Here is an 11,034-nt window from a genome sequence, read left to right as displayed (position 1 = left end):
TTCACATGCCCTTTAACCTCCGCTCACACTATTCTGCCCACCTGACGAAACCATTTTCCTCCTCCTTCAAGTCATGATCAATCCCGTTAAACTTAAACTCCCCCACCACCCCCTCCACATTCCAGACCCTTCTTTACACATTTGGGATCTATGGATAGTAAGGTCGGTGACTGCAGGGAGCACGTGACAGTCGCCTCTCTGGTGGGCGGAATCACGACCCTCAAGGATATCCAGGCCCTGGTCCCCAGAACCAGGACCGTTACTTGCATCACAAAACAGACTTTGCAGATACAATAAAGTTAAAGATCTTGAGATGGGGAGATGAGCCTGGAGGTAATCACAACTGTTCTGATAAAACGCAGGCGGACACAGACGGAAGTTTAAAGAGGCTGCCTTGCTGGTCTGAAGATGGAGGAAGGGCCCTTGGGCCAGGAATGGAATGCAGGAAGCCGGCTAGGAAGCAGATTCTGCCATGGAGGCCCTGAAGGGGGGACCACACCTTGAGCTCAGCCCAGGGAAAACCGTTCAGACTTCTGGCTTCCAGAATTGTAAGAGAGCATGTACGGGCTGTCTGAAAATACCAAAGTGGTGGTCATTTGCCACAGCAGCCAGAGAACACGAACACACCTCTGTTCCCCCAGGGCCTGGGCACTCGGCAGGCACCGGACGCTGACTAGTACTGCTTTCACCTCTCCTGATGTTTTTAGGCCCTGAATCAAACCTTCTCTACATTCCAAAAGTCCCTTTGCTATCTAGTAAGTGTTGCCACAGATAAGCCTTAGCACATAGGACTACCCAGTTAACGTGCCCCATTTGTTTAAAAAGGGAGTCAAGAGTAAATTCATTTACCCCTGTTGTCTCTAGCTGCTGCCCAAACGGACCACACACCGGCAGGCACACAGCCGCACCGGCCCTTGGTCCTGCTTTGCTTAGAATCACAAGGCCACCACGTGACTTCTCGGGAGGCCCTTCTCATGGCCTCACGCGGGAGACCACACGTTCACCTGTGAAAGAACTTCTCTGTGGTTTACACAACAGGATATAAGCCGACAAATGTACAAACAAACATGACAGGTATTCGGAGCAAAAAACGTCCAAAGTTCATTCACACGGCAGGATACATAGAGAAAGCTTACCTGAGCTGGTTTTATTTTTTTATTACGAATTTTAAGTTACATGTTAATACATGGATACATCCTCCTTGTAAAAAGTAAAAAAATTTCAGATAAGGCTAAATGAAGTCAGTTTTGAGAAGTACGCCACCCCCCTCTCCTCCCTGGATGACTCAGGCGGCTTTCATTCATTCTGTTTCCAATCCTCGGTGCTGGATAGATTACCCAGAAGTGACATTTCAGAATATCTCAGGAGCTAGCACACACTGAGGCCATAAATACATTTTGTTATGCAAATAGAACACTACACAATCAGCCTGAGGACCTCGGGAGGGGAAGGAGAGACAAAAACACAGCGCTCAGCCACCACTCTCCCTCTACAGCCGTGAACAAGATAAATCAGACTAAAGCTGGATTTCCCGCTTATAATTCATAATTCTGTCTGGAACTCTGCCTCTACCTTTCAGCACCATTTTGTCAGGATAGACATAAACAGTGCCGAAAGCCTGGCTGTCCGGAGCCGTTTCAATAACCCCTTCTAGATTGATGTGGTGCACACCGAAGGGGTCCTCAGAGTAGCCACCGTCGTGAGTGTGACCGGCGAAGAAACACACCACACACTTGTGAGACCAAATGACCGCCAGGGCGTCTCTGTAATTCCAGGCCAGGCACACACTGTCGGAGGCCTCTGGGTAAATGGGAAGATGGCCTGTTAGTTAAAGAGAAGAAGAGTTATGAGCCAATGAGGAAATGTCTCTTTCATCAAAATCAATGGCTAAAAACTAGTACTTAGGGAAAAAAAAAAAGGGGGATATTGCTACTTATTTCAAATAGATCAGAGAGAAGAACTAGATCATCTCCAGCCACATCTCTGCAGCAAACGGAAGAGGGAGGCAGTCCACGTCCATGGGGAGAGGCCACTGTCCAGGCAGAATCCCTGAGATCCCTACGGCCTAAAACATCCGAAGAGTCACAAACATCGAGAAAAACTGAGGGCATCCTGTGCACAATGGCGAGCAAGGGCGGCCAGGAGCCAGGCAGATACCATGCTGGAGTCTCTTAACATGAGTCTCTTAAACATGAGTGCTAGGTACGCAGAAAGAGATACCCCTAAATTTAAGAACAGTTTGGAGGTGGGTCATGGGTTATAGGTCATTTAGACCCTCAGTGCTTTAAAACGGATTCAAACACCTCCATGAGGTCTCAGGAGCCGGAGCCATTTTACAGATGAGAACGATGAGAACAACGAGGTAGAGCAGGGAGGTTTTATACTCAGTCCCACAGGACATATGTGGAAGTAGAACGAAGAGGATTTCGAATTCCTGACGCCAAGACACACAGGAGGTCACATCACGTCTCACTGTGGAGCGCAGGCACAAAGCTCCCTCCCTCAGCTTTGCTTCTTGCCCTGAAATCACTTTCCTATTTTGGTACTATTTATTTGTTACCGAAGTTTATTCTGAATTTTACTTATGAGTATTTTTACTGTTTTGTATCAGTTTGTAATACAAGTTACAAAGGAGGGTGTTAGCAGATCCCTAAAGAGTCAAAGGCATCAGAAGAACTTACTAGTATGCACAAGCACGCACGCACACACACACGCACACCACGACCACTCTTGAAGCCGTGATGATGGCTCAGAGTTCAAAAGGGCCCGTGACTCTCCAGATCAAAAGGTCACACTGGACTCCTCTGACACAGTGACTGCTCCCTCCCGCCCCCACTCCTTGAAACACTGGGCTGCCGGGACACCACTAGTCGCCCACGTCTTCCTCCAGCCTCAATGGCCATGAGTTCTCATTCCCCTCCATGGTCTCTATGTCTCTCCACTTCCTACTGGAAGTGCCTGAATGCTTGGACCTTGGGCTCCGCTTCCCTACTAACCCCTAAAGGCCTGGTGATCTAGTAATTTCTCAAATCTAGTAAAGTGATTGGTGATCTAGTGAAGTCTCGAATGTCTCCAGGATTCTTCCCACTCCCACATGTTTATACCCAGCCCAGACTCCCACTCAATTTCAGACCCAACATCCAAACTGCTTTCTCAGCATCTGCACGGATGCCTGACAGGCGTCTGAAACTTAACCTTTCCATGGCCAAACCCCTGAACTCCCCACCGCGCACCCGCTCCTGAGGCAGCACCCCGTATGTCAGCGAAGAGCGTGCAAGCCTTCCAACTGCATGGCCAAAACCCCAGAGGTGAGGGCAAAATGACCTCTCAGTCGCCAAAATGCAAAGTCAAAGAGCAAAGTAAAATGAAAGAAAATTGCTATCAGACATTTAAAACTTTGCTACAGATAACATGACGCACCCAGTTGTCAAAGATTTGTTCATCCAGGTTCTGAGCTTATAGTGAAAGAGGAATTTAAGTGGTGGCTAATGTAGACAGGGGCGCAGATGGAAGAGGAGACGGGGGAATATAGGACAGGGTAGGAAATGAGATGGGAGGGACTCAAGTCTCAGCCAAAACCATGCGCTGTGACACTACTAGGTCGTTTAATTTCTCAGTCTCCCGATCTCTGAACTGAATGGGTTGATGGTATGACCTGTAGTCCCTCTCAGCTCTAGCATCCTCTGAGGTGACAGGCACAGCCTGGCAGCGGGAAGCCAAACAGCAGAGACAGGTCGAGAAGTGTCCTGGTTTCAGACCACCTACGGTAGACTGCAAGAGGGTCACATCGCACCAACACCTGCTGGGCGTCCCGTACTCTCCAAGCCTGGGAGGACACTTCAAAGTCCCACGGCAGCACACACACTCCTACTCCCATCTACCTGTTTGCCTCACGTCAGGGAAAGACTCACAAGGATTTATGGAAGCATACTTTTAGATCAACTATCAGAAGAGCTTGTCATTTTCAAGGGATTTTCACGTTCGTAATTCCATTTGAGCCATCCAGAGAAAAACCACGGTTTGTAGGCTCCACATTTGCCCAGGCTCACCCAGCTCACAGAAACAAGTGTGCACAGGAGGGCCTCCCATCCTCGGGACCCTGAGCACGGTCTTCTGTGCTGTTCAGCCACATCAGTTCTAAAGCAAGGCTCTACACTCAGTGCCCAAAGTGAGTACACCAGCTACGCTGCAAATCCAAATTCAGTGCCCCATGTGCGTGCACACACGCACACACGTGTGCATGCACACCTGCAGCTGAGTGAATGTTAAGCACCTCCAGAGTCCTAACGACCTGTGATGACGGCGCATCTGCAAAAGACGATTCTAGGTGGAAATAACAGCAATCTCATTTCCTCGCAAACACGTGGCAGAGAGTCTAGAACTGAAGTTCTCACTGCCAGGTGAGTCTCTAACACGGGTCCCGTGACCAGCGTCGCTTCTAACTAGACAGCAGAGGCCCCCAGCTGGCGGCCACCACACTGAACAGCATGTCTCCTGAGGCTGAGGCCGGGTATGGGGTCTGGCCTGAACTGCTCACTCATGTATCACACCTGACCCATGAACGAGGTTGGAGTCATGTGGGTCCACTTATCCACACATTTTTATAGAAAACACAGAAAATACGGTGAATGTGTTTTCTCTTCCTTATGATTTTCTTAAGACATTTTCTTTGCTTGAGCTTATTTATTGTAAGAAGACAGCATATAATACACATAACATCAAAATATGCATCAATCAACTGTTATCCGTAAGGTAGCAGTATACCATTTGGAGTTAAGTTACTAGAGAGTCAAAAGTTGTACGTGGATTTTCGACTGTGTGGGGGTCGGGGGGGGAGCACCCCTAACCTCCCCCACTGTTCCAGGGTCAACTGTATGACATGAAACGATTCCATATGCTGAAATTCTACTCAGAAACCTAAAAGGCCAATGCACAGGCACTAATACATGGCAAGATGCTTTTTTTCTATTTTACGGTTCTTTCCTGACTCAGCTGTAAATGTCACTCTTATACTCAGGTTCTCAGTAAAGAAAGGTAAGCATTCATTTGACAGCAGAAGGACATCACGACATAAGTATCATTAGTAAACTTTCGGACCTCACTTTTCCGTTCTCTAAAAGGCTGGCATGATCAAGTAATTCAAATACTTACTCACAATCACCACCTTTTCCTGGTTTGTGTCAGAGAATGTGAGAACTTCATTCAACCAGTTCAGCTGGTCTTGGCTGAATCCTCCATTAAACTGGACAAACTGGGGCTCAGAAAGTCCTGAAATGAATGCAGCACGTCAGACCCAGCAGATGTCCACTTTTTCCTCCTCTGGGCACGCACACTTGGCTAACAGGGGCACACCTGCACTTTCCTGTAGGAATGTGTGGCAGCACTTGACTTAAAATAGGAAACCACAAGAATTCAGAGCAACAGACAGATAAATGGCCCTATCCCACTCCCCTGCTTACCCCACTAGCTCCGCGTTACACTGAGAACAAAACGCAGGCTTCCTGGCTGTGTCCACAGGGCCTCACAAGTCACCCTGCGCCTCGCTGGCCTTTTCCTGAGCCCTTTCATGATGCTGACGTGTCACTCTACTCAGCACCTTTCCATCTGCCCCACCTCTGTCCTGAACATTCCATCCGCCCCGTACATCCCAAGGATGACTCCTCCTAATCATTTAGGTTTCTGCTTAAATGTTTTTCTCCCTGGGGGAGGCCACCTCTGACCAGCTAAGCTAAAACACTACCCTGAGTCTTTTACTTTAACGTTACACATCATTTTCCTGGTAGCATTGATTACTGTGGACGTAATTCTATTGGTTTCATTTACGGTCTGTCTTGCCTGCCTACTTCTCTTGCTTTCCCTGCTCCTTCCATTAAAAGAAAAACAAAGGTGACGCTGTCAGCCTTGCTCTGGCTCTGGAGAGCCAGCCCCTTTGTAAAGGGCCTGCCCAAAAGAGGCATTCAGATGCCCGTTAAATAAATGGATCTTGAACTGACGGCAACCAATCCATGTGCCATGAGGCCTGTGAGAAATCCTGACCCTGAACAACAGCGACAATATGCTTTTACCTTAATCATCCATCTTCCTGCTGAATAAAAAGTAGCTGAAGAATGGAAAGACAATGTATTAGACTCTCAGCTCAAAGGAATAATTCACCTTGCGGACTATTCAACTCCGAGTTTGGATTGTGCTCCCTCAGTATCTTCAGACACTGCTGGTATTTTGGAGAGGACTGATCCACGCCTAAGACGCTCAGGTCGTAAGCATCCAGTAAAATGAACCGGAACTGGGGGAACGGGACGAAGTGATAAGCATAGTAATCCTCCGAAGGCACAGTCTTGGGATCATGCACAATCTGGTCTTCCAGAAACTTTGTGTTAAGTTTAGAATTTGTTAGGTAGTTTCTGCTGAAGTTATAGAATTCGTGGTTCCCCCACGTGTGATGAACGGGGACTTTGAGCATCTGGAAGGTGTTCATAACAAGTTCGAGCGACTTTTCGGACACTTTGTATTGCGCGTTATATCCGTCAATGATATCTCCCAGCTGAAGCACACAGCGGGGCGGGCGGCCCTCCGTATTCCAGTGTTCGATAGCACCCCGTAGGTGAAGCAGACTGTGTCTGTAGTATCTCCGTCTGTTTCCTTGGAAGTTATAGCCATCTTCTAAATCAGCGTATTGGATATCTGCTATCACTCCAAAGGAGAAGAGAACTTCCGAATTCTCACTCAGGGTTCCAGGCTTGGGCTTATCGTCCATAACCTCCAAACGGGTTTCTAAACAAAATAGAGAACATAATTACACTATAAACATCTTACTTTTCTAAATGGGCTGAAGAGGATGGTAAAGTATTAACAGTTAATCCACCAGGTAGCGTGGTTGAGAGAAGAGCACATGGGCCTTAAAATCTAATTGCCCTATGGCCAAAGTCCCAAGTCTTTGAAAACGTTCATTTTCTCTTCTGTGAAATAACCTCTATTCTTCAGAAGACTAATTTACAAAAGGGTATTATCCTGTTAATGAACAGGCATTCTAAATCCAGGGAAGCCAAATTCACATCTGGTAGAACTTGTAATATTCAAAAAATATGCACGAGTTTTTTACACATACACACACACACAGAGTACTTTCTTCCACAAATACCAAAACAATTCTATCAAAACTTCAGGATTCTTTTTATAGAAAGTTATGTATTATACTCATTCACTGTACTTTATACATTAGATTCCTGCTACAGATTATTTCAGGCTGGATCTTTTGTTTTCTTTGGTAAGTAGGTCACTTGAAAGAACTTGCTTATATTTTATATCTGGGATAACAGGGGGAGGAAATGAAAAAGGAGGGGAATAATTTTAAACAAACAAAAACTAAAATATTGACATGACTATCTTCATTTCTGACAAATAGTTCCTGGCTCTTCGGTTGTTAGATTCCCACCTGAACCAGCATTTTTTAACCTGAATGTTAACTACCCTGTCCCCACAACCAAAATGGAAAATACATCATCTTTTCTTCTCCCCCGTGATCTGCCACACTAGCCAAGAACAAGGGATTTGGACCTGAAAAGCTATTATTTTACTAGACTGTTTACAATCTAAATTTATAATCATTTCTAATGCCTCAAAAGAGCTAAGAACACTAAAGACTAAAAATAAAAACCGGGGCGCCTGGGTGGCTCAGTTGGTTAAGCGTCTGCCTTTCGCTCACATCATGATCCCAGGGTCCTGGGATCAAGTCCCATGCCAGGCTCCCTGCTCAGCAGGGAGTCTGCTTCTCCCTCTCCCTCTGCCCCTTCCCCTGCTTGTTCTCTCTCTCAAATAAAATATTTAAAAATAAACTAAAAACCATGATCCTAAACGATCAACTATTCTTACAAAATCTAGAGTACTACACTGTGTTGTGGGATGGAAGCATATTAAACCCTTGCTGTTTCTGAAACAGCTTCATGTGGCATTTCTAAAATTACTTCCTGAACTCCTGGTCTCCAGTAGCCCACTACAGCTCCCGAGTTCTCTTCAATCATCCACAGATACGTGAAATGCCTGCTGACAGAGCATCACTGTCCTAGGCAGAGGTGACAACTCCACAGCCGGCAAGAGGGCCAGATGGCAGTATGACCTCCTTGAGAACGAGAGGCTTCTTTTCATTCCGAAACGGTTGTCACCAGGGATCCACCCAACTAGGAGCTTCGGCGACTTTCCTTTCTTCCTTAACCAGGTTGGGTATTACTAGCCCTAGCACAGGAATAAAGCAGCATTAGAAAAAGGCTGGAAATCCTGAAAAATGGCTTGGTGTTCTGACACTTTTTTTTTCCCCATTTGCTCGTTTCATCCTGCAGTGCCCGTCTGAAAACCCAGTATCTATCATGCCAGCTAATATGTCTGCAGAGTGGCTGAGATCATCTGATCCGAAACGTGGAGAACTCAAGATTCAGTAAACCTAAGACTCATCTAAGTTAGATGAAAACTTGTAGTCTTACTAGGTTTCAAAAGTTTGTGATTCAAAGTACAATTAATAGGAGAGTCCAACCAGAAGATAATCGGGTACATGTATCACTGGAACATTATTACCAAGCTTAAGAGAAAACAGTTTCTGGGGAGGCTTTTATCCTTTGCCAAATGAGCTTGCTTTCGTCTGTGAACTCATGGCTTTAAGGTGATAATCCATACTGTGGATCTCCTAAGGGGAGCTTTTAGTCCCAATTAATTTAATCTTCTAGGAGAAGCTATTATTTGTGCCTGCCTAGCCAGTATTCATTTCCTGTTCTTCTGGTAACAGCACCTCTGGCCTCTCCAGGCATCTGCACATCTCAGTGTATCTGCTGTGACCTTCACCCCCTGGCTGCCAAAAGGGCACACATGTGAGCCAAGCCGGGCCCATAAGCACCCAGTTTCTCTCTGGTCAGTTGGGGGTAAGCATAGGACCCACACCGGAGACAGTGAGCAACAGCTCAGGGACTTTTGCTGCAACGACTCGTGCGATGCTGAAGACAAAGGCCAGAGCCGCTGGGGAAGGTCACCTGAGAAGAAACCCAACCTGGAAGGAAGCATATTTGAATGATGCAAAGAAGTCAGGTCCTGGAAACATGACTTGAACACCTGGATCCATCCATCTGTCTCTGCTAGAACTGCTCTCAGTCATTCGGTTCTATCGGCCATTAAATTCTCCTCTGGGGCGCCGGGTGGCTCAGTCGGTTAGGCATCCCACTCTTGGTTTCTGTTCAACTCATCATCTCAGGGTCATGAGATCGAGCCTCGAATTGGGCTCAGCGCTCAGCAGAGTCTGCTTGGGATTCTCTCTCCCTCTCTCCCTGACCACCCCACCTCGTGCTCCTACACGCTCTCCCTCTCTCAAATAAGTAAAATCATAAATCAATCAATAAATAAACTCACTCTCTTCTGAGTCAAGCCAAACTGAATTGGCTCTAAGATTCCTGTTGTGTTATGCAAGAAGTCTCATCAGATACACTTTCCACTGGAACACTGTTCAATTTAGAGAAACTCAGGGGTAAATGAAGACATGCCGACCTTTTAAAGAAAATTAAGCAATGTGCCGAGAAGCAGCAAAGGCCGTACACTTCAAAACAGTAATGTGTTTTGGGGTAGAAAATAGATCTGTAATGTCAAAGACATATGGCTTTTAAAAATAAGGCTAAGGACAGGGAATATACAGTTTTATGAAATAAAGAAATTATTTTTTAATATAGAAGTGCAAACTGATACTGCCAACTGTTAAGAGAAAGATAGGAAGCAAGGATGAGGTAAACAAATGAAGGATAAAGCTGGTAAAAGCCGGTAAAAGAATCACTTTGGCAAATGAAACTTAACAGACCAGCTAAAAACAACACCGTATTTAATTTATATGACTGGCATCATTAACATCCAGCGGAGCACTGACAAAGGTGGTCAAAAACTGCATATGCCCATTGCCTGAACGGGTAAGGCATTTTTTGCGTCTTTCTGGCAATTTGAGGGAAATCTTCTCCCAGGGCAAAGAAATACACAGATACTATTAAAAAAAAAAAAAAAATCTCACCCACGGGTAACCTCAGGACAGAAAAATTCGTTTGAGAACGATGTGAAGTGCACCATGTACTTGGAGCAGAACTTCCAGAAAATTCCAGCTCAACTCGAGAAGGAAGAAACATGGGTATCAGCAGAGTCCAGCTCGACTGTTGGGCAGGGGCACACTTCCCTGGCCAGTTATGTCAAGTCACAGCACAACGGGATCCAGTCCCACAAGCACCGGGACGCGAGCTGCTTCTGCTCACGGGAAGCTCCCTGATCCTACCGAGCCACGCAGGAGCGGAATCTGAAGTTAAGGAAGAGAATTTGAAGGCTCTTCTCCTCCCCACCCCCCCCGCCCCGCCATCGCCCTTTTTCTGCTGCTTGCCAGTACAGCGCGGAGGTGGGCAGGGGAGACGTTTAGGGTGCAGAGACGGGGAGGAAAACACAGGCATAGAGGATGCGCGTGCAAACTGTACCTCATCCCCACACCTGAAACCGCAGCGCGGAGGGGAGCCAGCAAGAGCGTCCTAGGACGCGGCAGCCCAGCCGAGAGACTTGGGGAGGGGACACGGCGCAGGACCGGCAAGTTCGTGGGCGCTGCTGCTCCCGGCGAGGTGACAGCGCGACGCGGGAACGGCTGGAAGGGCCCGGCGCTCACCGCCCCAGCCCCTCTAATGAACCCGGCGAGCGAGTCCCGAACGGCCCGAGACTGCGTCAATTGCAACGGGCCCGTCTGCACCCCGGGAGGGAGGCAGCGGGGTTCGCGCCCTGCGGCTCCGGGCGGACCGCGGGGCGACGCGGGTGGGGACTGGGAGCGGGGTGGGGGAGGGCGGCTCTCCCGCGGGTGCCTCCCGCGCCCACCCGCGCCGCCCGCCTGCCAGCCGGCGCCGCGAAGCCCCCGCCCAGCCCTGACTGGGCCCGCCTCCAGCCGCGAGGAACCACCTACCGCGCGTCGGCTCCACAGCCCTGGGCTCGCTGGCTACCGGCTGGGCGACCTCTCCACCAACGAGTGGAGTGCAGAGAGCGGTCCCC

General features: G+C 47.9%; 1 protein-coding gene across 6 annotated transcripts; it reads right to left on the bottom strand.

Annotated features, from left to right (window-relative positions):
* Positions 1 to 1,141: 1,141 nt before the first annotated feature.
* Positions 1,142 to 10,995, bottom strand: LOC111161136 (ADP-ribose/CDP-alcohol diphosphatase, manganese dependent). 6 transcript variants are annotated; one of them, XM_022524647.1, is made up of 5 exons: positions 10,479 to 10,693; positions 10,031 to 10,306; positions 6,154 to 6,771; positions 5,152 to 5,268; positions 1,149 to 1,821 (listed from the first exon to the last, which is right to left on the bottom strand). In XM_022524647.1, the coding sequence occupies exons 2-5, from the start codon at positions 10,140 to 10,142 to the stop codon at positions 1,517 to 1,519; spliced, it is 1,152 nt and encodes a 383-aa protein (XP_022380355.1). In that variant the 5' UTR covers positions 10,143 to 10,306; positions 10,479 to 10,693; the 3' UTR covers positions 1,149 to 1,516. The 6 variants fall into 6 exon arrangements, with proteins under 6 accessions (XP_022380358.1, XP_022380355.1, XP_022380356.1 ...); XM_022524648.1 differs by having other exon boundaries at positions 10,492 to 10,693; XM_022524650.1 differs by lacking the exon at positions 10,479 to 10,693 and having other exon boundaries at positions 1,142 to 1,821; positions 10,031 to 10,324.
* Between the last annotated feature and the right edge of the window lie 39 nt (positions 10,996 to 11,034).

Source organism: Enhydra lutris, unplaced genomic scaffold (assembly GCF_002288905.1).
Source record: "Enhydra lutris kenyoni isolate GAN:26980312 unplaced genomic scaffold, ASM228890v2 scaffoldscaffold82, whole genome shotgun sequence".
Taxonomy (NCBI): Eukaryota; Metazoa; Chordata; class Mammalia; order Carnivora; family Mustelidae; genus Enhydra; species Enhydra lutris.
Note: the sequence above shows the minus strand (reverse complement) of the source record. Positions and strands in the feature narration are given on the sequence as shown.